This window comes from Mya arenaria, chromosome 5, assembly GCF_026914265.1.
Source record: "Mya arenaria isolate MELC-2E11 chromosome 5, ASM2691426v1".
In the NCBI taxonomy this organism is placed as follows: Eukaryota; Metazoa; Mollusca; class Bivalvia; order Myida; family Myidae; genus Mya; species Mya arenaria.
Window position 1 is genome coordinate 9,204,254 of NC_069126.1, and position 27,215 is coordinate 9,231,468.

Genomic DNA, 27,215 nt, shown 5'->3' on the forward strand with positions numbered 1-27,215 from the left:
AACCAACTGCTGGAAAACTAACCTACTAATACGTGACTTTAAACAAGGAAGTTTTATAAATCTCATAAATTCAACCAAATTTGTTTGAAGAAAAATAGAAGAGGTTTCAGTAACTTGCCACAATTCAATATACGGGATGCACAACTCGTTGGGAATAATGGATTTAATCTTTAAATGCTTAGTTTTTATTTTATTTGCTTTTAACAGATATATTGAAGGTAAGTGATTTTTCAGTGCTCCTTTGCTATTCAAAATAAACATTCAACGGTTTTTGTTAAAATATTGTTCATAATATTCTTTGTATCAAGAAGCTTTATAAAGGATAAAACTGTGTATATAATTTATTAAATGTGCTACGTTTACCACCGGTTACACTATTATAAAATGTATAATTAAGATCACATTACGTATCCTTATTTTCTACATAAGTTTAAATTTACTCATCATCTCAATTGTCTCCATATTGTTTGCCGACACTTAAAGCATGCACATCTTAACGTACCCCTACCCGACCGTAATCATAAATTGCGACCAATGCTATTGTAGTTATAAAGGAGTGATATATATTCCTCTGATGATTATTTCATCAGCGCAAATTTGTACATACTAGTGAGAGGGACAAGTCGTTTATTTCATAATCTCATGAATAAGGCCAAACCAAAATTAGACAAGAAGGTAATGTGCAATACCTTAAATGTTTTATTCAATTGTCCGTTGACAGTGTAAGCATTGAATAAATTATTCACCAGATACTAGATATAAGAGCATATGCTTCAAATGCATTCATGAAGAAATTTCTTAAATAAGATTAACCTTAGCAAATAAATTGGGACGCGTGTTCGACTTTGTGGAACAATATACTCATGTTTGACCCCATTGAATATCACTGTAGTGTATGGTATTGTTACATAAAAAGTACTTATTTAGTTTATGCGTTGTCGTAATGCATTTAAAAACAATTATGCGTTGTAATGTTAGTACCTTACACACCTGTCCTCAAAGGGACTTGTTCATGTTTTCGGACCAAATTTTGTTTTACACGGTAATGCATCTGAAAACATTAATATTATAATAATTTTACTCTTTAATACAAAAATTGCAGAAAAAATACATTTAAAGTATAACATACTGGTTTAAGTGGTTATCGAACCCACGCCCGTACAAAAGAAATAAAACTGAAAACAAAACTGTTCGCCCAAGATGTTTTTGCATGAACTGAGGTATAATTTAACACTTAAGCCTTTACGCTAACCCTAACACTTCAAACGCTATATAAAATCGTAAACTTTAAAGACAATATTTGAGCATATTTCAACATTTGTTGAAGGGTTACAGCCATCAGTATCTCAGTTTTAACAATTGTAATGATTTGCCACATATTTCGTCACAAAAAGTGCATTTTAACAAACATGAGCAAGTTCCTTTAAGTTCTGAAATAGAAAACCTCGTGAAAAACTCAATAACTAGAATAATCAATGGTGACGTCCTGGATTAGATATCTTCTTCCGCTATTAAACAGTTGAGGGGGTTGGGGTTCTTGTTCCAGTGGGGTTTCAAAACTTAAAACTATTGGTAAGTGAAAAAGTAATGTAAACCCAAATATATTTCAAAACTGTTCGTCTGTGGATATGTATAACTTAAATTTCTGGGCTGGAATACTTTAATTCAATATAGTAAGTACCTTTAAGGTGTTATTTTCTGAATTTGTCGTACAATAAAAAATAATAATATTTATATGAAACACTACAGCGTATTTATTAAAAAGAGCAAACTGCTCAGACATAGTACTAAGTCCATTTGTCGAAAGTTAAACATAAAGTCGAAATAAAAAGGGCACACCGTGTTCATTTACATGATACCGACGAAAGATAATAGGTAAGATAAGATAAATTTATTTTGATTGAAACATATACAGCTTATCATCATATACACATATCAGTAATTCATAAATACACAAATAATTAAAAATAACTCAGTCACAAGTTATAGCATTAATTATCCTATTAGGATGGAAACATGATAGTGGAACGAGATGCCACCATTGAATTTTGGTATGCTATTCAAGTTTGAAACTGCATGGTAAAACCAAGAATGTACATTTTAAATTAACAATACAGTGACTCTACTTAGTCTTCAGTTGTCTAGATGACAGTGTTCAGTATCATCAAATAAAATTAACCATTTACCATTACACGTTGTATATACACGTTGACATGATATATGGGGACGTATATATATGTAGACTATGTACATTGTAAAAGTCAGAATAAAGTGTCTTTTCTGTTCTTTTCATTACAGTCCTACTATTTTGATGAATACAGACATGTCAATTGTAAATCACCAAGTTTTAATTTAACACATGAACATGTGAACAGATGCAACTATGATATATAATTATACACAGAAACAAATTAACTTTTCCCCATACACCCTAGGATTTAGTAGGCTTCTAATGTTCCTATTATAACTTTCCCTATTGGCAGTAGGGATGGTGGCGGGAGATGGTTTCGGGCACACACAGGAGGCTAAGTTAATACAGTATAGTGTCTAATGAGTTTGGAGTCAGCAAATTTGGTAACTAAGCTAAAATAATGACACATTAAAAAGTCCGAACATTTAAGACAATGTATAAGAGTGTTGGGAATAGATTTAATTGTATTTTTAAACAACACAACGGCAAGTATATTTCAGTATGTTGTATAAAATATTCAATTAAGATTTCCCCTTTTTAACTATTTATTAGTATTGTTTAATAATACATATTTCATGACTTTACACATCTGGGTTATATTAAACCGAAGCAATTGCAACACTCATACGTAAACATTCCCATTGCGTGAATACATCATTGGGGATAAGGCACCGTTACCATGAGTTAAAAAACGCGCATCCACAGTCGTATCCAAAAAATCGCGGATTAATTTGTCTAACTTCCAATGGCATTTCTCAAAACAAATCGCAAAAACACATATCTAAGAGAAACTTTCTTTGACATTTATAGGCCAGTGTTCGGTTGCACAGTAATTAAATGACACTTGAGTTGCGAAGTGCAAGTCCTTACTGAAGTACATCTCAAATACACTGGATAGTATTTTCATTGTAATGAGTATCCAGATTCGATACTAAAAGCTTGTCTATCAAATATTGAAGATGGCTGTAATTATGTCAACAGCACCGTTGACTGTAAAACATTTTGCTGCTGTGCAGGATAGGGTATAGGTTGAGTTTTAAGAAGGAATAATATTTCTCCCACCCCATATAAGTAGATCCAAGTATTTGGCATGCTGGAAAATCTTTTCTCTCACCTCAGATAAGTAGATCAAATAATGTAGCCATGCCTGAAATTCTTATCTTGCCCACGGGCAAAGATAAAACAAGTACCCGTATGGAACTCTTTTTTATACTCATCACACAATTCATTTCCTTGTTGAAGACTGTCGTCTGTAGCATCATGAAAAACTTGTTTTGTGTAAATATTTAAAATCTAAATTAATTATTTCTTGCTTCAAATGACACTAAAAAAGTTTTCACGCTGCATTCAAGAATTAATGCTGTACTCTCCTAAGAACTATTTAAGGAACGATTTGACTATTAGCTGAATCACTGCGCGCATATCCATGACAACTACGTATTTTCACAGATATATAATTATTTCCACTACGCACAAAATAGTTCCAGCAAAAAGAATACATTTTAACTGTATTTTTTTAACTGAGGTGGGAGAAAAAGCATCTACCATAGCCTCTCGTGTAAGATAGGTTCATCTCAACCCGAACATTATGTGTTCAGCGCTCTCGCACTCTCGTGTTTTAAAGATACTTATAATCTTGCCCAAAGGCAAGTGCGGCTTATATCTGTGCGGTTTGGCAAAATCAATGTTTTAACAATATGTTAAAAGCAAAATCAATTCTACAGAAAATTAAAAAAAGTATTCAAACTAGATCGAGAACACTTAATTGTCTATAATGATAAATTGTCAGATTACAATGAAGTGAGAAGCACGTGGCAATCCATTGCAAGCTCTATCAAATAGATCGGAACTTCATGTAATCTATTATATAGATATATCAAGTCATTATCTTTTTAAAATAATTGTTTAACAACATCTTCTCTTTGTGAGTCGTTGTTGACATTGTTTCCTTTCCAGAACTTATTGGAAAACAATGTACATTTTGTTTTACGTTACAAAAATGGTTGTACTTGTTCTATATATGATATGTTAATGCGGTGTTGAATGCAGCCTGTATGAAAAGTTAACAAGACTTACACGCCCTATTGCCTTTTTAACGGGCACGAAATAATTTAATTTTCAATCTTTTAAGGCTCAAAAAATGTGTATGTTTTCTGATAGTTTGTCCGTTTTAATATTCAAATCAATATGCTTTTAAAGTTCGTTTATAGTGCTGACTTGAATTTAAAAATGCTTTAAAAGAGACTGTGGAAAGGCGCGTTATAATGAGCATTCCTAGACATGTGTCGATAATACCCTTTATTTTTGCTGTTAGACACATGTTTTGTACGTGCGTTGATTAGGTCGTCTTCTTCTTAGCTTTACTGTGACCGTATCTTGGAAGTGAGACGTCCAGCCAGCGGTCTCAACTTCTTCTCCTGTTTCTTGCATATTCGTTTGAATTGTAACCTTGATATATGTATGCCGTGAAACATGTTTATGGTAATAGTTGTTTTGTCTATATCCGATCTTGATAAGGCGTCTGATAAGGCAAAGTTGTAAACGTTTATTAATGTCCTCATCATGTCTATATTGGGCATGTATTTGTTGTATATGAGTAAAATGTTTTGTACGTGTGTTGTTCTGGCCATCTTCTTCTCTTCTTCTCTATGCGTTATTGTCCCCGTTTCATGCCGGAAATTAAAATATAGCATTTTAATGAGTAATCAGAAGTTTGGCAACCGGTCTAAATTACAAGTGGGTTTACTGATCGTGCCAAGGCGGTAGCTTCAATTGCATTTTTTTTACAGGTTTCTTATTCTGGATTAAACTGGTTTCTGATCAGTATTGACATTAGCCCTTATCCTATTTTAATATTTCTAACGCGATATTGTCGTAGAGTTTGTGAAAAAAAATGCATAAAGGACTATTTATGAAATAATTGTGCAATGTAGAAAACATGTATCACAATATAGATTTTACCCTTGCAAAGGAAAGAATCTAAAACGTTTGGATTGCAATACTTTAAATATAATATATAGTTAAGCTGACATGAGTTCAATACGATACGCTTAATATTTTAAGCATGTAAAACCTAACCAACTGTGTAGAAGTTAACCTACTTATATGTGACTTTTTTCACTAAATCATAACTGCCATTTAGAGAGAAATAGGACAGGATTAGGTTATTTGCGAAAGTTCAAAAGAAAGCATTTACAAAACGTTATGTATAATGGATCTGAAATTTCATTATTTAATTTTAGATAGTTTACAATGCTTCCTCTTTGATTCCAAACGATATTTGTTAAAAAAAAATCCATATTATATTCATTGTATCAAGAAGTTTCATGCAATACCCGAAATGTTTATATGTATTACGTTTACAAAGTATTGTTAGGATAAGATTATGCATCTTTAATTCTACATTTGTTTATTATTACTGAGCATCGCAGTTGTGTCCATATCGTCCGTAGATGCTTGGAATGTATTTTCTTTAACGTAAATGCCCACACTATAGCGTCACCAAACATTGGTACCAATGCAAAATTCTTTAATATCGTTCAACAAAAGTTAAGATTATGATGAAGATTTTATAAGCGCAGATAAATACATATAAATGAGCGGGCCTGACCATTTATGATCTACATCTCAAGAAGCAGGCAAACATTAGTTTAAAAAATAATTATTTAATACTTTCAATATATCACTGAAATTGTCTGTGAAAATAGCTATTCTCAAAAGAAATTCAGTACCATTCATAAAGTGATTTTAATAATATAATTTTAAATGGGGTCGTTGAACAATATAAGCATGCTTTACGCCAAGGACCAGTACACTGTCTTGTTCTAATACTATATTATAGCACAATTTGAACATCTATTTCATGATTAAAGGATCTCAAATGTACATGAAATATATTATTATGAGGAGCATTCAAAATATATGTCACTTGTCTTTGTATGTTTAAAATGTTCACTGTACCGGTAATTTGTTCACGTCGATTTCACCTGCACATATATACTTTTTTGAAAACTTACTATGCATGGCTTAAATGCTGAAATGCAGTGTCGCTTCAGTATGAGGTTGATACGCTGATAATAGCAGAATCAAGGGACACTTCTAGTAACAAAGCGCTTACCTGTGAGCATTTCATTATAACGGGGAAAGGAAAAAAGCTACAGCCTCTTAGGTCAAGGAAAGAAAGTGTGTTTTAGCCTGAATAACCTTTTCTTGAAAGATTGAAAAAATAAATACTTTTAAGGTCTTCAGCATTTTATGAATAATATTAACCTTTCAAATAATATCTTAGGCGTTTATTTTCATATGTTTTTTAACAGACGTAACTGTTTTATTTTTGCAAAACTCGCCTGTGATGGCATATAAAACCTTTTTTGCGCTTCGTGTCCCCTTTGCAATGACCGGCCTTGTCTGGGTTTTTCTATGCCATTTATTTTTGAGTCGCTTGGACTAAAGATAAAAAGACCTAAACTTCATCCCAAATGAACAACTCAGACATTTTACTAGGATAACAATTTTTTATATTGTTAAAGAGTTTTTTGCACAATACAAACCCTTTGCCTTTTGGTCTGTTTTCATCAAGTAGGGGGTCTATTTTAAATGCAAACAGTCTGTGACATGGAAAGCCCCTTCTGAAATGCCTAGACTATCTGCAATCCTGAAACAAGTATATCGGCCAGCTTCATCTACACTATCTCTAACAACAGCAATGCTCCTTTTGCTGCATCTACAGGCCTATCTGGACGTTTGTCTTTTTAGAATGCTAAATAGATCCCTTCAAAAATATAACACAGGGAAAAACTGTTTTAACTGGCATCATGAATCAACCATCTTTTAAATATCGTTTATATATTCCCGTAAGACAAAGTTCGGAGTTAAAATGTAGATACGATATATGAGTTTGTATAAATCAACAATAAAGACTTTGGATGAACTCAAACTTTCACAGGTGTGTTAAATTAATATCCGCAATCATACAGCGTGGTTTCTACAGGAAACAATAAGTGATATAATTTATTGATTGCCCATCGAAGTAGCTAATCCGTTACGAAGTGAATATTTAAATAATAAACCTCGTGGGAAGACTCTCATCTCAAACAAGAGGTAATCGTCGGATACGCCCGTAACATTACTACTTCGATGTGTACCGTGGCTGTTTTGATTAGGAAAATCTCGTTATTATACATAAGTAAGGCCACTCCTTTTTTATTTTTTGGTTTACAAGAATTTTTGGAAAAAATGTCCACCGGGTGGTCGAAAAAAAAAAAAGTAAAAAAGTAATAAAACATACTCTTAAAGGGTGAAAATCAGAGAACAACATAAAAACATTAAAAATCATTTACCTGACATTTTATTTTTTTTACTGCTTTTAATGCATGTTTTAATACACTCAAAAGTTTCAAAGTTCTAATTAAACACACAGTTTAAATCTTACATACTGTGCATATAAAACATCAATGAAATTGAATATAAAACATGTTTACATGTATAAACTACATTTTTTATCAAAGATACAGTGAATATCACTCAGCAAGACATTTGTTTAGCTTTAAGGGTATGCTAAAGCAAAAGTGAATGCAGAACACTTAAAAACTGACAAATATTAAATTGAAAAAAAGAAAAGAGAAGGCGAATTTTACGCATTAAAAACACAAACAGTGCACTGTATTAAAACAATACATTACATTTTCTAAATATTGTTTCAGTTTTTTCAATATTGGAAAATGTCAATAAAGTGAAATAATTACCAATTTTATAAATAAGGATGTAACATTTTATAAAGACATTTGAGCTTTAATATTGTGAAAACAATTCCTGAAACGTTGGCAATGGCGGAATTGGCGATAGCAGTCATTCTTTGTATGAAATAATTAATTAAGATATGCAGGAGTTTTTAAAATAACAATAGCAATAAACATTGGCAAATTCAACAGCCGACACAAACAATAACTGACACGTGGTTGTTGTTTTTCCCCACCAATTTAGGTCATGAAAATATTGTTGTTTATAGATAAAAAAGTGACCTAGTTTCACAAGTTCGGTCGGTGGTGTTTATGGATTTTAAATCACAAAGTGGTTTGGAAATACTTGTCATTGAGTCAGTGTAAAGCTTGTGTTTATTCTAGATTACATGTTTATTCATGTTTGGATTAATAGTAGAGTAAAAACAATGAAAGAGTTGAACACATGTGTCAATGACATTTTAGATAAAACAACACGGAAAACTATTTTGAATAAGTCCATTTCAATTTGAAATGAACTTGATATTTCGTTATAAATGAGATTTGTTGTTGTAACCAAGGAAAACTCTTTAAAATGAAAATAAACAAGCATGAAGTATAGATGCCCTGTGAACGCATGTATACACAGAATAGTGGAGTTGGGAGAAGATGAAAAAATCTGATATATAATTATGGATTTCTCTGTTACTATCATGGGTACATAAAGTTAAGTCACATGCTAGATTTATTATTTTGCTATGTGATTTTTATGTACTGGTGTGGTAATTTGCTGCAAGATTTGAATTTGAAATGGATTTGGTGAACATCCCATGGTGAACATCCCATGGTAAATATCCCGGTCCGAAAATATCCGGACTTAGCATGGATCGGGCTACACACAACTAGGACCCCGCACTTTAAAACTCAAATCTAGGTCTAGTTTGTTTTTAGTTTTTCAGGAATTGTTTTCACAATATTAAAGCTCAAATGTCTTCATAAAATGTTACATCCTTATTTATAAAATTGGTAATTATTTCACTTTATTGACATTTTCCAATATTGAAAAAACTAAAACAATATTTAGAAAATGTAATGTATTGTTTTAATACAGTGCACTGTTTGTGTTTTTTAATGCGTAAAATTCGCCTTCTCTTTTCTTTTTTTCAATTTAATATTTGTCAGTTTTTAAGTGTTCTGCATTCACTTTTGCTTTAGCATACCCTTAAAGCTAAACAAATGTCTTGCTGAGTGATATACACTGTATCTTTGATAAAAAATGTAGTTTATACATGTAAACATGTTTTATAGTCAATTTCATATATGTTTTATATGCACAGTATGTAAGATTTAAACTGTGTGTTTAATTAGAACTTTGAAACTTTTGAGTGTATTAAAACATGCATTAAAAGCAGTAAAAAAAATTAAAATGTCAGGTAAATAATTTTTAATGTTTTTATGTTGTTCTCTGATTTTCACCCTTTAAGAGTATGTTTTATTACTTTTTTACTTTTTTTTTCTTTTTTTTCGACCACCCGGTGGACATTTTTTCCAAAAATTATTGTAAACCAAAAAATAAAAAAGGAGTGGCCTAAGAAATCAATTATCCCCCCAAATCAGATTTGAGAAGAACTGATCAGCAACTTTCTCACAGAGGGTAACTACATTAGCTAAACATTCTCAGGAACATATTAAAACATTTAATGAAATCAGAAATAAGATTAAACGACACATATAAAACAGAATGGATGTTATGATGTCCTAAAACAAGTTTACATGCATGGAACAAAAGCAGAAATATTGACTACAAAGATGCAACAACTTTGTCACAAGCAAGCACAAATCAAAAATAATAAGCACAAGTTGACACGCAAACATACAAAGGCAAGCATAACGCATAAAATGAATAAGGCAGAAAGCAAACAAAATATTAGTGAATAATGTTTAATTTCAACTTGCGAATTAATTAGAATAAGAGCTCATGACTCATGCATATTCATTAAAACGTGATTTTGTCAGTCAATCGTCCCATGGTTTCTATGAAGAATAACGGAATTTAGTACCGTAAAAACCAGAATGGGCAATGACCAGGGATAAAAAGAATAAGCAGAATGAACACATGGTTAACACCTTCTTGAAATGATAGCGAATATAAGTGTCGACCTAGAATGATATGTGAACATTTATAAAAAGACAAAAAGTATTTTATAATTATATGTAGGCGCTGAAAAATATGGGTATGACATCTTTTCAAATTTCAGGCCAACGACTATTCGCCTCAAAGCAGAAAACACTTTGGGGAAAAAACAACTGTTCTCTTGCCGTTCCAAATATTATCTTCAATGACGGAATTTCCATTAAAACTGATGAACAGTCTCTACTTCCGGTTTCGGATAATAGTTTATGGATTGGAATGTTCAAAGCGTCACTAAGCTATGCATATGTAGGTATGTAACGTATTTGTATATACATACCATTAATAAGCTGCTCATTCCTGTCTGTTACTTATATTAAAATCAAAACTGAGTAAAGTTAAACTGTTGTTTTGATGTGCAAGGTAATACATTCAGTGTGTGTATACCACATGATAAATTACGTCATAAATGCTACGTCAGAAGGCAACATTTTCCTTCAATGAAGACTTTTAACAAATATAACTTCACTATTTCCTTACCATTTTGAATGAAACACAGTGCAGTCTACGCCGCTTACGGAGACCCGCCTACGGTCCTTTACCAGAGTTTGATTGAGAATTTAGTTTCTTAAAACACTTCGACAAACCTCTTCACAAAACGGCCGTCTGACGGAGCATTGTCAAAACATTACTTTGGACAACCGATCTTTTAATGAAACAAAGACGAGGCTCATTAAGCAGCATATACTGCCCTGTGTTTCATTTAAAATGGTAAAGAAATAGTGAAGTTATTTTTGTTTAAAGTCTTCATTCGAAGCAAAATATTGTCTTCCGACGTAGCAATTATGACGCAATTTATAATGTGGTATACACACACTGACATTGTATTTGTTAAAAATAGCTATAAAAATGATATCAAGTGACAACAGCCTTATATGTATTTTGTGTTTAATATGTAAAGAGTTTCGTCTGATAACGACACGTGTACGAAGTCATGTCATGTATGAAATTGTTCACTATACAGATTAATAATAAATTCATCGTGAGGGTTAGGGCTAGGGTAATATGTTAAAGTGCACTTTATACTTACCATTGTAAGCAATAAAGTCACAATAAAACCTAAATCATACTGCCTTTCAGTGTTTGTTTAGTTCATGACTTCAAATAAAATTAGTTTTTACGTGATAAGGTTGTAATAACATGGATGGCAACAAAACATTTCCTGTCCAGAGCATTAGCGAGTGTAGATGGAGGACTGGTTGTAATACATTTGCAGTTCGGAAAATCGGCAAAAACGTTAGTATAACCCCTACAGTATAGCTTACAAAATATTCACATCGAATGGTAAATTTGATATTTTGCACTTCAAAGGTACCAATTAAACCTTTCTCAAAGCCCAGACCTGAACATTCGTCCATTTCAGCCAAGGGGGAAATATTTCTTTCCTTTCTTTTCCCACGGTAAAAAATATAAACCCCGTATGTATGTGAATTGTTTTTGCAGACTTTTTCACACGGATAAGGTATTTTATTTAATAATTGTATTCACTGAAAGTCCACTCCCGACGTATAAGGACCCTGATTTGAGACAATATCATTGAAAATTGCTGTAAAATATTTTAGGTTATTAACCTCTCATATCGTACAGATTCTTCTCAACCGCAATATTTAATGACCTATTAAATGTAGATTTGTGGTATTTGTTATCATTTCTTTTTTGTAACTATCTTGTAATATGTATTGATATTTTAATTGTTCACTTGTTTTCTCGTCGCTTGACTTCAAGAAGTTATCTTTCATTAATAAAATCAAATCGCCAAGAATAGATGTTTGCCAACATTTAACAAAGTATGACGTTTTCAAATTGAATTAGAATAATACTGCAATTTACACAGGAACGAACATTTTACAGGGTTAGGGTTAGGCTGTGATGAATGTTTATGTACTCATTAACTTCCTTAAATGATCAAAACACAATTTATATAAGTTTAAAATGGACTCCTTGATCGAAACCATCATAATTGAGAACTAATACCTTAATTATAGGACATTGCAAAGATGTGCAGAACACTAAAAACAATTATCATATAATCAAGTGTAAATAAGTTTGTATTGACTGTTTGCAAATGGGCAATGAAACTTGAGGATATAATTTGAATCAGTGGTAATTTTGATATAATACTTTATATTTATGTTAGAACAGTTTGCATATATATTTGTCACTGTTTCACGGCGTTATACATAAACCTTCGAATATTACTATTACTTGTTCTTTATACACACATTGTCATAAATAATTATTACAATTGTATTTAAAAAGTTATATTTGTGCTTGATTCTTTTCATAATATTGCAGAACATGGAGTGCACGTGTTTCGTGTCTTCAAATATTACAAGTTTATCAGAGTGCAAATCAGATTGTGAAGAGCTAGGAAATAAATACAAGTGCGGAAGTGACAAGTCACCTTACTTTTCGGTCTATACTGTGGAAAACGGTAATAATGTTACTTATATTTTTCCAAACCACGTAATCCTTGTGGTCAAAATGCCATTATTTAAATCAAATATATGATTAAATCACCATATCAATAGATCGTTATCTTTTAAATTTTATTATCCTATTCTGTCTGACCTTTCCAGATTTGCCAAATTCAGATGCTGATGATGATTCTAATAAAGGATGCCTTGGTGTAGTTTTCGACTCAGGTTTAGAACGTTCTATATGGTGGTTATGTGAGCGAGAGAAAAATAAAAAAACGGAAGTACTCTGCGCTAAAGAGCCGTCTGAAGGTTAAGCCTTTACATGTTTAGGTTTACGTTTGATGTGAGAGGTTAAATGGTGCTCGTACAAACTCTAACTGTGATATACTGCTATATATAATCTAGGCCGACAAAACAGGTTACTTTTTTATAGAAATTTGTAATAGGCATGGTCGCAACCAGAGAAATATCATTATTGTGCTTTATATGCAGGATAACAACAGTAAATGTTAAAATTAAATATACTGGTGTATGTATGTATGTACTAAATAATGAATGAAGATATTCTAAAGTATGTTGCAGAGACTGATTGGACAAATATACAAACTGGTTCTACAGAAAAATGGCACAATGCAGTTGAAGATTGCTTCAATAAAAATGGTTTTCCTGGAACACATATACATTTAAAGTTTGCAAATATAACAAGTTCTCAGTCATATTGGACAGGAATCATGAGAACGGACACTATTCTCAGGAATGACGGTAAGGTACATTGCGTGTGTGAACAATGCATTTGATATAGTCATTATAATAAAATCGTTGTGTGGAGCCGTATGTATATGTGAAAATAGGAATTGTTCACAAACTAACTAATTGTACGACGCAATATTAAATTAGTATATTACAAACAGTTGCTTTCCCAGTGAATTTGACATGACTATCGTTACATACGAGTCTACTGGGGGCTTTATCTAGTGTGAATGGAAGAAAAGAACGGCATAAACACCTCTTTGATTGCATTTGAATTATTTGGATTTAAATGGAGGAAATAACATTTGTCAACCTTTACAGAAACAAAAATCTTATTAGAATTAGTTATGCATTAGCCTGACAAGTATTTGCCAAATGTGAATTTTATATACGAATATTAACTTCAAGTTTACGTGGAAATCTTCATGAAATCTATGTTAAAATGAAATTGAAATTGAAATGTAATATATTGACTAGTTTGTGTTATGATGTAAAAAGCCGCCAATTATACGAGAAAGGTACGAGAATATTGCTTAAAGGGCTATATTATGGACTGATAATTTTTAACACATTTTAAAATAATGTGTTTGCATCAGCTAAAACAGAATTAAATAGTTATTTCCAAAACGAGACAAGAATCATTTCAGTTTATATATTTGCATGAACAAAAATGTATTAACTGAATGTTCTTCCATTACAAATGAAATTGAAGCTGTGGCAGCCAATTTGTGTTTGAAAACTAAAAAATTAAAAAGTACATATAAACAATTAAATAAATTGTTTTATTTCTATAATATAGTCTCTCTTTGATATGGAAGTAGTAAATTGATGTCAATCCCTGGCCCTTAATTACTAAGTATATCCAGGTTCTCCAAGGTATTCAAGTGTTATCCCACAAGTAATTAGAGTAATGTTCTTAAACATTTTTGCACATAACTATGATGATTTTTTATAAAGATCTACCGGACTCTGTGTCTGCAAGACTAGTATTTATTACAACATAAATTTGAAAACACGACTTTGAGTAAGGGGCAACATTTTATGACATTCACAAGGCAGCAACAAAACTGCTGTGGATATCACAGTTTTATCAGGCCATATACTTACCCTATTATACATGTTTAGTATTGCTAGAACTATGTTGAAAAGACATTTGCATTTAACCATAGAATAGCTACATATTACTGTTGAAATATAAAACAAAACTACAAAATTAAATATCTTTATCTATTATGTTCTTTCAATCATTTATTATACATATTGGAAATCTTGTATATGTTGACAAAAATTTATGAGTCACAAAAAAAACATGTAAAAAATCTTATTCGCAAACGTAAACGTTGCTATAGTAAGGCTAAAAATACAAACTCAACCCAACTATGGAGTAAATTTCCCAAACTCCGGAATGAAACAACTCTTCGTGACGCAAAAGAAACATATTTTTCAATATCTCAGAGAAAATTTGCTCTGGGTCTTCTCAGTCTAAAGGGTGGTAGACGGTTCTGAAGTCGTTTGTTAATCCTCAACCGGGGCCAAGCATTAATGCAATCCAAGATCCCTCTGATGACGAACTCTGCCTAGATGATGCTAGTAACGCTGAAATTCTCAATACCCACTTTAAAAATCAATCTTTATAAGATGATAGCGGCCAGCTAGTAATGTTCCGCCAGCTAGTAATCATAACAGTAACCATTAAATTGACAATATCACAGTGCTACCAAGTGAGATCACTGACATTATATCATCACTGCCTGTTTATAAAGCTTCAGGACCAGATTGCATAAACAATTGAATCCTAAAAGAATGTTATCACTCGTTAGCTCGCCTGTTGTCTTCCCTATTTAATATGTCTCTCTCAATCGGTAGATTTCCACAACCATGGAAAAATGCTAATGTGTGTGCAGTTTTTAAAAAAGGGTGATTCCATACTTCCTGCTAACTATCGTCCTATCTCCCTACTTAATACAATGGAAAAGGTGTTTGAAAGGTCAATATATAAACACTTCTTTAACCACCTTCGTGACATAAACTTTTTTACCCCGTTCAAGTGAGGCTTTCGTTCAGGCGATTCTACTGCTAATCAGCTTGCATACCGTTACAACACATCTTGTAAGGCATTAGATGATGGCCTTGAGGTTAGAGCAGTATTCTTTGATATCAGTAAGGCATGTGATAAAGTTTGGCAAAAGGGCTTGATTGTGATCATACAAGAAACTGGTGTCGATGGCACATTACTTTTGTGGTTTAGTGACTATCTTAGCAATCGTAGGCAATGGCTATTTGCAGAGGATACTATTCTTTATATTCTCGTTGACAAGCTCTTAAGGGCCACTGAAATAATCCAGAGAGACATTGATAACATCAGTACATGGGCTGATAAATGGCTAGACACCTTTAATCCTGCAAAAACTAAGTCAATCTTGTTCTCCAGAAATTTTATCCAGATTTTTCTATGTATGGTCAACAAATCTCAAAAATCAATTCGCACAAACATCTTGTTTTGGTTCTTTTCAGTGACTGTAAATGACATTAACACTTTGAGTACATCAGAAGTAAAGCCCTTAAGCAACTGTGCACCAGATGACCAATTTGCAAGAAATAAAAGAAATACCAAGTTTATGTGTACAATGCATTGAAACTTACTAACTGAAGTACCACATAGTTTACAATTTATTTAAGTTTAGCAGTTATTTCGTATTTTCCATTAAAAAAGTTTACTGGGTATGTCTCTACCTAGTAGAATTCATTCCTTATGCGTGATTGGCTAGTCGATGTTATCACGTGATATGACCAAGTTAGGTATATAGCTTAAATATACAACTCGCTTAGAGTAATCCTTCGTAGCTCAGTGAATAAAGCTCTCGACTGCAATTTTGGCGACACGGGTACGAACCCGGCCTCAAACACCTTTTTTTACATTTTGATACTTTTTACAATTATGATAACAAAGCGTTACACATTCTAAAGAATTGTCCTGAGATTCATTACAGAAAAAAACCTTATTCTGGTGGTAAGAGACACAATGAAGCCGTTAGAATAGTCTGTGGGGCCACTTAGTTAATTTCGTGTGATGTTCTCCATGCGGAGCTATGATGGCTTACTCTATCAGAAAGATGCATTAATCACAAATTATGTCTCTTTTACAATATGAAAAACGGCCTTATCCACAACGGAATGCATCTAGCTTACGAACGTCTATGTCACGCCCAGATTCTTACTTTTCCTCTTTCTTACCTTACCTTCAACTATGCGTGCCTGGAATGAATTTCTACAGAATGTACGGGATTGCCGTTCAATTGCATCCTTTAAGTATGCACTTCGTAGTCGATTGCCAGTCTACCCGCTTTACTATTATTACGGTAACCGCCGATTGCAAGCACTTCACACTCGACTGCGTACTATTTGCAGTGGTCTTAACTATCACTTTTATTGTAAAAATATAATCAGCTCTCCTCTTTGCGAGTGTGGTGAAGTTGAAAGTAGCACTCACTATTTTATGCATTGTCTTTATATACCGACTCTCGACAAACTTTCTTTCGTGATATGTCAGTTATCAAAGAAATTAAAATTGGTTTCATTCTCTATGACAATCCAACCCTAAACAACGAGAACAAGTCCAAAATATTTGATACTGTAAATAAATTCATACAAGACTCGAAACGATTTTGATCATTACCTAACTGGCAAAGTTTCCCCAATATGGTATGAACCCAACATCTATTCGTTCTAAATATCTGTCCACGCCCTATTTATATATCCTTTATACAATCACCTGTGCTTATTTTGTATCTATTATATATCGTGTTTGAACTATCGAACCTTTATCTAAGCACACACTTCTTAGTTCTATTCTTTATCATTAGTAACATATTTTCTCGCATAAAACAAATTAATCGTCTAATCGTCAATCATACGCATTTTTCTGGTCAATGAGTAATTTAATTTAAGTTGTGTGTTTGTGCGTGTGTGCTTATTCTGTGTAGTTTGTTTGTATATGTCGAATAAAATATGTTTAAATCAAAGAATCATTATAAAACATTATCAGAAAATGGCCCAATACAATGACAATCTTTGTTGTTCATCGGATATTTTAGTTATTGTCATCACAATATATAAACCTACTATCTTTTATTTAAAACGGGCATAACTTTAGAATAAGATGATTTGTATCCAACAAACAAATTTCACTGAGACGTTATCCCGCCAAAATTTGTCTCTAAATTATATCATCATTGGATACAAAATACTTAGGTAAATATCTGCGTATTGTTAAGCTTACGTCGCTTCGTCTTCCAACTTCGATATAAGTAATACCTTATGTCGCCTTTTACAAAACAAAAACGATGTTTTCGAAAACAATAATTATGCTTTACATTCTTCATCAATTTTTGTTGGTAATGAGCCGAACTGAGAATGTAAAAACAAGTTTTGCTTTTTTTGTGTCAAAGAAGTTATATTTTGCAGAACACATGAAGACCTATTTTCCAAAACAGTACGCCTATGTCATCTTGAATGGGAAGAACAAGTTTGAAGTCAAGTTTGACTTAAACAGCTCAGCCGAAAGGAGGAGTCTCTGTACAAACGGTATGTATGCTCTAACAGCCATTTGTATAAAACTGGTTAATCTTTGGGCTTGTAAAAACTAGACACATTGTTTATTGATTGGTCCATATTAATCCTACAATCACTATAAACAATGAAAGCATGTACATTGTAAACTAGCCTAATTTTTATATGTTGACAACTTGTCAAAATATTATTCAATTGGCCACAGGTACCTTATATCAAAATGTCCCTTATATGAACACTCTCATAAAATTTTCAATTTATTTTACATAACATGTTGTCAAAATACATGTTGTTTAAACCTTCCACATTAAGGCAGAAATCAATTAATCTCGGAGATAAGATTGGTTTGCATGAGAAATTGAATTCAGCTTATAAGCGACATTATTGTATTTAATAATTTATAAAAAATAAAAAAATACTTTCTTTGAAATTGGGACGTCTCACTTGACGTCATAATTTTTATATGTTCATGATGTCGTTACCTGTATAAAGTACATCTTTACTTACAACCAGCTTGTAAGTCACGCATCCAACCGTGACAATTATGTTACAATGACACAAACTATGCTTGTGTTTATTTTTGAATACGCAAATTTAAGACTCATGTGGTCATTTTATTCTACCTGTTCAATTTTGGGAATAAACGTGAACAATTATTTAGTTATGCTGACATACATGACTGAAATACTTATCAACATTCTGTAGCACATGGTGTCAAAACATCGTATATCATGTTTAACAAAAGAAAATATTTTCTTTCATGCTTTAAGATGAAATATGGGGTTTTAACAGTGAAATAACAACAGTGAAAATATCAATTTGATATTTTCACTGCAAAATAAGGAGTGAAAATATCAATTTTCAGAACTACTTTTAAAATCCTTTGTTGTTACATGTACTTGCCTTGGTCAAAACAGAACACTGGACTTCAGTAAATTATGTCAAAAAATGTTAAAAAAAAAATAAAGAAATATTTTATAAATTTAAATAAATATATAATTGGAAATTAACAACTTACCGTTTATTACCGGTTATCCCGTTTATCAAACATTTTACTGATCTTTGAAGCTGAATGTTCGAACATTTGCTTTCATTCCAAACAAATTACAGACAAAAACAACTGTTCGAACATAAATAAATTTTTATAGCATCGTTCAAATGTATTTTGAATTGTTAACCGTTGCAGTACGTAAAATGAGATTCCTGGAGAATTCACACAACAATTTACAGATAGATCCGATATTTTTTACCCCACCCACATCTCAAAATGTGTCAACAAACTAGCGTGGCATTTACTCTTCTGGAAAACAAACAGTTTAAAGCGAAACAGACTGGTCTCTGACAGTAAGATGACTGAATATTAACTTACTATAAAAACACGCGTATATGCAGTCTTAAACTAAGAATAATGGTTAAAATCCAATGGGTATCCACATTTGTTTTGCTAACACATTTGACCTTCCAATTTTTCATTCTTTAAATAGCGGCGTAGTAATTTGGTTAAAATAAAGTGTTTTCATTATTTTTTGGAACATTTGTGCACTAATAATACTTCATTTTTTACTGTTCATAAAGCTTTGCAATAAAAAACGAGCGAATATTTAGCTATAACAATGAATAGCAGAGAGCTATTTCTCAGCAAACCGAAAGTAGAAAAGTTGACAGCTATAATTATGCATGAGGGGCGTCCCACGGGTAGCGGCATAAAGCCCACCCTTTTCAAAAAAGGGGGTAATTCAGAAATAAATAAAAAAAAACAAATAAAACTCCGAAAATAAGCATAAAAGAAACAGAAAATTTGTTTATTTCAGTGTAAGATCGTATTTAATTTCACTCGTGATCATAAAAAAACTACATTTTCACGAGTGGCTTCGCCACTCGTGAAAATATGTTTTTCTATGACACTCGTGAAATAAAATACGATCTTACACTGAAATAAACAAATATCCTCTATTTATTCTACAAGATGGATACTATTTTTCTAGTCTGTAATGTTTGATTAATAAGGAATTCGATTTTATGTACGTAGAGGATAGCTGATATGTATCAGCAATCAGTTGCCCAATGATTGGAATAATATGACGTAAAACAAATAAAGGAAGTTGGTTGTTTAGGAAATTGGTAAAATGAAAACTCTCCAACAGAACAGCGAAAATTGTATTTGCGACTTCTTAGTTCAGTTAAAAGTTCAATAACATTAATAGTGTAATGTAGTAAACATGTATATGGAAATTCCTATACCGACCTTTTGTGCCAGATGCGATTTTGTACAGGACTAAAATGTATACAGTATTTGTAATTTGAGAAAAAAACGTTACGGCTATTATATCATTGACATTTTGAATAAGTTGTATTGAAGTTGAAAAACAAAAATTTGTTGATGATTACTAAAGCCCTTGTAACATACAACGTACATTGTTTGTATTAAGATTGAGGCGAGGATATGACATAGGTAAGGAGATCTAGACTGTCTTGTTGAAGGCTCTCGAAGTCAAAACGTAACATGTTCCTACAAAAGTCATACGAGTCTGCTACGATTGACGCAAAATAAAAAAGTCAGATAAAATTTAAGTTGTATTAAAATTGTTCGATCACTCCACGACAGTCACAGAAACGACTTTTAACTTTTGCAGGTCTTTTTACGTTAATCTGATAGTCTTAAGGTTATTATAGGATGTTCTTACGTTTCTGAGGGACTTAGGTGACCAAACAATCATAGAACAAAATGTGTAGGCCTTTCGTCAAAGTTCGTCGTAGAGCATAGTTCGACCGACCTACGAAAATGGCTTATGGTCGGGAATTCGCTACAATAGCTGATTTTTATTTGGATCAAGTTCAAAACCCTGAGACAGCATTTATCTTTGCAAATCAACTGAGTGTCGTACAATATACCGACTACTTCCCTGTGATATCCTGTGGTCGAAGACCTGTTGTATCATTTATGTTTTACTTTAGAAATTAGCTTAACTACACCATCAACAACGAATACCGATTTAACAGCAAAAACAACTAACCCATCTACAACAATTGTGCAAGTGACAGATGTGCAAACGTCAGACATAATAACTTTAAAGACAACCATGACAACCAATTCACATTCGCCAACATCTTCAACAATGGTACAATCGTCAATAGCAAATGAGAAAAATGGCAAAGAAAATAAATCGTTAGGTAAGTAGAATCATTGGACAGAAAACATACAATATAAATTTCAAATGGCAAACATAATGTGGTCAATTTTAATGATACACTAATTATCGACAGTTTCTTCAATAGATAGTTATTTTCAATTTTAGGACAACAGCATGTTTCCGTCGTAGGGATATCTATTGGTGTCTCGGCTTGTGTTCTTCTTGTTGTGGTGATCGTCGTACTTTGTTTCCTAAAACGAAGGTGAGTTATAGCATTTCATAACGAAATGGAAATTAGATTACCAAGCTTAACATGCCAACATGTCTTGCTTTTGAAGATATCTTAGGGTCAATGCTCTTTACAAAGGAATGCTTCGGCTTTTTGGAATTTAGAAGAATAACTGATTGTAGTTAATTTTAATAATTTTGTATTTGTGTTTTAAGGGGAATGTTACGTTGCTTCGACGCCAAAAGTTATTTGGATAACAAAGACGGTACTTCACACCAAGACATTACTCCTGCTTACATGAAAATGGACACGAAAGTGAAACCCAAAGCATTTCCAAATCACGCCTATTTAATGCAAGAACAATTTCCGCCAATAACAGCTAATGAACCTAATCTAGAAAGCAGGAGTGACTTGCAAGATCATTTAAATGAAAGAAGTGAAAATGTTTACAACACTGTCGATCAGCAAATCGAAGACTACGATGACATAAATCCAGCTGACGTTCTGCAAATGAATGACTATGATTCAACCTTAAACAATCGAAATGATTGTGGCAGTAGCGAAGAAACATATAATTATTTAAATGAGGAAATGTGTCAAATGCCGACAGCAGATAATGGTTATGGACATTGTGGGAAGCAAATAAACGTTGGTGAAACTAATATGGCGGTCGAACAACCTGATGCCGAAAATCCAATTATGACAAATGAATCTGTGATACTTGAAAACATGCCTTATACTCCCCTACAAGCAATTAAACAAGGCGACAATGTTTACAATACTGTTCATCGGCAAGCCGAAGAGTATGACCATATCAACCCTGCAGATGTTAAACAACAAGTGGATAACTATGACTCAACCTCAGAATTACCGAAAAATGTGGGAAACAAAGAGGAGACGTACAATAAATTAAATGAGCAAATCCGTCGCATGCCGAATGCAGAAAACGTGTATGGACGGAATGCGGAGCAAAAACACGAAACTGATTACAATACAACAGCTGGAACTTTATCGTCGCACGCAGATAAGTCAGTCTTTGGTCAAGATTATGATAAGATCAACAAAATATGGTAAAATAAAGAATGGTGCGGTAACATAACGAATAATTCATATTGTTTATAATGTCATACGACAACAATTAGATAAACGAAAACTAATTTACAAAAAACAACAACATGTATTTACATATATAGGCAGTGTCGTGGCAATGCAGTGGAAATAACATGGGCACACCGAATCTGATATGCAGTAATCTCCCTTTACATGTAGAGAAAATTTCTTCCACTGCTAACTTTCAACTATTGACAAATTAAAAACGTGTTTAATTTTATATCGTTTCAATATTGATTTGTTTTTATCTTTAAAATTAAAAAAATCTTCCATATTAGAACTTAAAACAAAATGAATTTAAAGAATATATCACATTGATGAACACATACCTTTGATCATCACGTGTTATCAAATACAAAAGTGATTACTGTACAACATAGGAAAATAAAGGGTACGTTGCGAAAACGTTATAGTTTTAAGCGGAACATAAATCAATGACGCAGGTCTAACAGACAATTCACATGGTTCAAACAAGACATTTTTACAGTTACAATAAGTATTTAGTTATGTTTTCATGTCAAATCAAGTTAAGTACATTTCATTAAATCACTCAGGCCATGTTATGCGGCAACATGAGCTTTTATTTTCTATAAAACAGCACAGATAAAGTACGATTCAATTTATATGTTTTAGTGCAGTTAACTGGGAGAAGAGCACCACATATTTATTCTTAATTAAGTGTAAGTAATCATAACGGGTTTCGTTTTGAATATACAATGGGATTTACGATTTGCAACTATGTTTCTCAAATTGGTAGAAAAACAAGGTATATCTGCTTGTTATCTCGTTTTAAGGTATTCATTATATAGTTTTGCCTACTGGGCCTGTCCAAATTCTTAATAGTGTATAATGGTGAAACTTGTTTAATGTTTAAGAAACTTAACACTTTATTGAATTAACCAGATGTTTGACGAAAAAAGGTTTTGTAGAAATTCAACATTGTTTGTTTGCATTTACTCTTAAAACTTATTACTAATCGGGTGTTTATAGTGAATTTGCTTACGATAATATATAGGTTACTCACCTGGACATTTGTTTGACCTCCATCTGAAACTAACCCACAGTACTGATATACATATTACTAACATATCTGTTCTATTAATAATAATATAATTAAATTAGATTTAGTCAAAAAAGTAGACTGTATTAACCTGCCGACGTTTCGTTCATGATAGCCTTCATCAGGGCATAAGAACCGACAGTAATTTACGTCAACGTCCATATTCCAAATGACGCCAACAATGTTAGTATAACATAAACTATAATTAAATATCCAATACATTAATTTCCGTTGCTAGATATATGATATGTTTCAAATTACCTCACATAAACGTGTTGAATGTATTTGAAGTGTTCAGCAGAACTGTTTGATCATGTTTATATTAAGATAAACCATACTTATTCAACCTGTCCTATTAAACATATTTATAGTCACTTCAATAATTTAAATATATATAGAGAGGTTAAAACTTCATTAAAATACGAAAAAAATACCTCGATATTGTATAAAAAAAACTCTACGCTTATATTTCTCCAGAATAAGACTGTATTTCCACTGAGAATTCAGACTAGTTTATATGCCGAAAACCGAACGATATTGTTTGACCCTGTTATTCTAATGATATTGAAGATAAATTTCATTTTATTTGTATTTGCCATGCTATTCTGATCTTAGATAAAGATAACTTAAACGTGGTAACGAAATGCTCCTTTCTGTGTACAAGTTTCTACAATTTTTGAAATCAAATGACTAATGACGGAATAAATTAATCAAACAATAATTTTAAATTAAAGAAGCTCTTGTGATTAGAAATTATTTATTGAATGTTGAAAGATAAATGTATAGTTCAAATTCCAATTTTGCAAGTATGGCAAGTAGTGTGTTTTATAATAATGAAAAACTTCCGTATGTCTTATTAAAACAGCACATATATATTAACCATTTACTGTACCATTACATGTTGTATATACACGTTGATATAATACATGAAAAAATGTATGTATATGTTGATGATGTCCATTGTATAAGTCTAAATAAAATGACTATTCTCTTCTGTTCTTTTATTGCTTGATAATATAGTTGTATTCTGAACCAAACTGTCATGGCTACCTGACCGCCTGTAGTGCACTGGGAGTACCACCCTGCCGCCCATATGTTCAGTAATGGGGCCCTCCGGTCCTTCGTTGATTATTCAACGTCCACCGGTCCTGTGGTGATCGGTCGAGCGGCCATTGATCGGCTGCCATTAGTCCGTTTGGAGTACGTGGGCATCTCCCGTTAACTATACAAACAGTGTTCATTTCGAAATGGGATATATTGGCCTCGATGTCGGGCAGCTCGGCTGGGTCGGAGCGCACCGTAAATTTGAACGGTTTAGATTTCTGACCTTACTTAAATTTCCTTTCCTCGTTGTTTGAATAAACTACCTAACTGGGTGTTCTCCGGTAAATTGAAATTGTTTATCAATATACCATATAAAATAGAAAACGTGAGAGACCAGACACTATAACTGTTGTTGGATAACTATACATTCGTTTTGTGTATAAGATTCGACGACATACGTAACCGTTAATCGATACACTCAAAGCGTACATAGCGTTGAATTTATTTCTTAAATCAAATAATTCTGACTGACTTTGTCATCATAACCAGTGAATATTTTTCTTTTTTAATCATTTTTGATACTTTCTTTAAATTCTAAAGGCTTATGGATATAGACCGGTTTCTCAATAAAGCATTTTTATCCGATGTTCTTTGCTTCGATTATGTTACTAAGCGTAGAAAAGACAGATTGACCTTTGCAATCACAGACATATTTTTTAAATTGTATTATTGGTATACTTATGATCGGAAGTAAAGCAGCCACTAGGGCAAGCCCGTAGTGGATGTCCTATTACCCATCATTTCAATCAAGGAAAACATAGCCTGTTCAATATTTATTTCATTTTCATTGTCTTTATCTTTGGAAAATAATGGGCAAGGCTCGGACGAAGAGTAAATAAAATATCAACGGTTCTGTCATGGTATAACTATGATCAGATCCGACCAATCTATTTAAAAACCACAAAATGTCCATAAACAGTTCTTTGAGAGTTGCCGATCGCCGAGCAAAAGAATATGCTGAGGAAGCGGTATTCTACTCCCTCTGAATACTTGGCTGCTTGGTATGATTGAAATTTAAATTGTCAGAGCGTTACCAGAAAAAGAAAAAAAAAAAAAAAAAAAAAACAGCATCAGAATACTGGAATGTCAAATAGCAAAGGAAACACAATAGGTTTGCAGCACATCTGGAATTGAAATCAGTCAGCTGGAATTCGGCATGAGGTAGAAAGCCGAGTGGTCAGCCCGATGTGCAGTACGATTTCGTTTGTAACTTCGAGTCGAAATGTAATAGGGTGGTTCCTTATGGCCACAACTATAATAACGGTCTAACTCAGCAGTTATGGTTCAGTGTAGTTGGATAACACGTCGGAAGTCTTTAGGGCCTTTTATTACACATATTATAAATCCACAGCTCTGAAAGTATATAAACATCAACTTAAGCACATCACACAAGAGTTAACAATTAATTCAGTATATTTTCTATAATACTTTGAGAATCAATATTCCTCATAATTAATACTATTTCTAGAGGCCATACTATTACATCATATAATCATAGTAAAACAATACAAACATCATATACAAAACAGGAACAAACACATTTCACATCACATTACATATAATCTAACTCACCAGCTGTAGGCCAAACTGCCTTTATATTCTCCCTGACACATATATTCAACTGGTGCCGCAAATCTAAAATAAGTGGATTTATTAATATTACTCATAATATTAACATGCAAGGTTGATTCACTATCTTGACCTTTAAGAAATATTATAACTATCATATTTCCAACTTACTAAATACTTAGATACAACTGCTCAAATGGAATTATAACAATTACACTTCTTATTAAATAATATTCTAGAAATACTAGGTTCTAGAAGTATAACTAATTGACTATCCTTCAATATCTTTTCCCGCCAATTCCAACAAATACAGACAAAGTAAAATATGATGTGTTCGCCTTGAAAACAAAGAACAGAATGATCGAGTGTTCCCACCAAAAATGTCAATTTAGGGATTATATATACAGATGACCACAGAGCAATTATAATTTAAAGTTATTAATAAAGACAACTCTGTCAATAACATCAAAGCTGATTTGCTTGTTTTCTCCCTAACATTACATCGAACTCACTTAAAAATAAAATGTAAGAATTATGAAACTTGGACTTTGTTACAGAAACAAGTATCATTCATATGTGCATGTATGTAGGCGAAGAATGGGTTTTGGGAGGGTGGAAAAAGTAATCAGAATTTAATGAAAGAACTGCCAAAGACCTTTCTCTTACGATGGTCAGAGGAAAAGAGGCCTAAATACCCATGTGTTTTGTATTGGGCGCGCACTGCGGCCAAACAGACCAGTGGAATTAGTTACCTCATGCATTTGCTGGCGATATGGTTATAGAGCACTATTAATTCAATGTTTTCCATGGTACCAATAACGAAAGCTATTCTTATAAAGGGATAACTTTAATTATGGAATAACTGTATTTGCAGGTCAACTGATTGATTAAGATTACGCTTTATTCTGTATAATAAATATATTGCCATATTGCCTAATTCTATAGGTGTTTATTTGCATGGATAAAACTTCATGATAATTAAAAAGACACAAATATTGATTTGTTGTTTTAAATTTCTAATTTCAAACAACAAATGTGTACTTTGAGTGTTTATTGATGTAATATATTAAGTATTTTGTCTTGTCAATAGAAACATTTAGCTTTTATCATTGGAGTATGTATAAAATATGTTAAATGTTGAATGTGGTCCATGTTCACTCTCTGCTTACAGGAC

General features: G+C 32.5%; 1 protein-coding gene across 2 annotated transcripts; it reads left to right on the forward strand.

The window, feature by feature from the left end:
- Nucleotides 1-24,362, forward strand: LOC128234726 (uncharacterized). Of its 2 annotated transcripts, XM_052949163.1 has the most exons (10): nt 2-218; nt 10,167-10,352; nt 11,229-11,335; nt 12,395-12,533; nt 12,679-12,828; nt 13,102-13,281; nt 17,734-17,853; nt 20,794-21,009; nt 21,135-21,231; nt 21,414-24,362. In XM_052949163.1, the coding sequence occupies exons 1-10, from the start codon at nt 137-139 to the stop codon at nt 22,270-22,272; spliced, it is 2,136 nt and encodes a 711-aa protein (XP_052805123.1). In that variant the 5' UTR covers nt 2-136; the 3' UTR covers nt 22,273-24,362. The 2 variants fall into 2 exon arrangements, with proteins under 2 accessions (XP_052805124.1, XP_052805123.1); XM_052949164.1 differs by lacking the exon at nt 12,679-12,828 and having other exon boundaries at nt 1-218.
- The last annotated feature ends 2,853 nt before the right edge of the window (nt 24,363-27,215 follow it).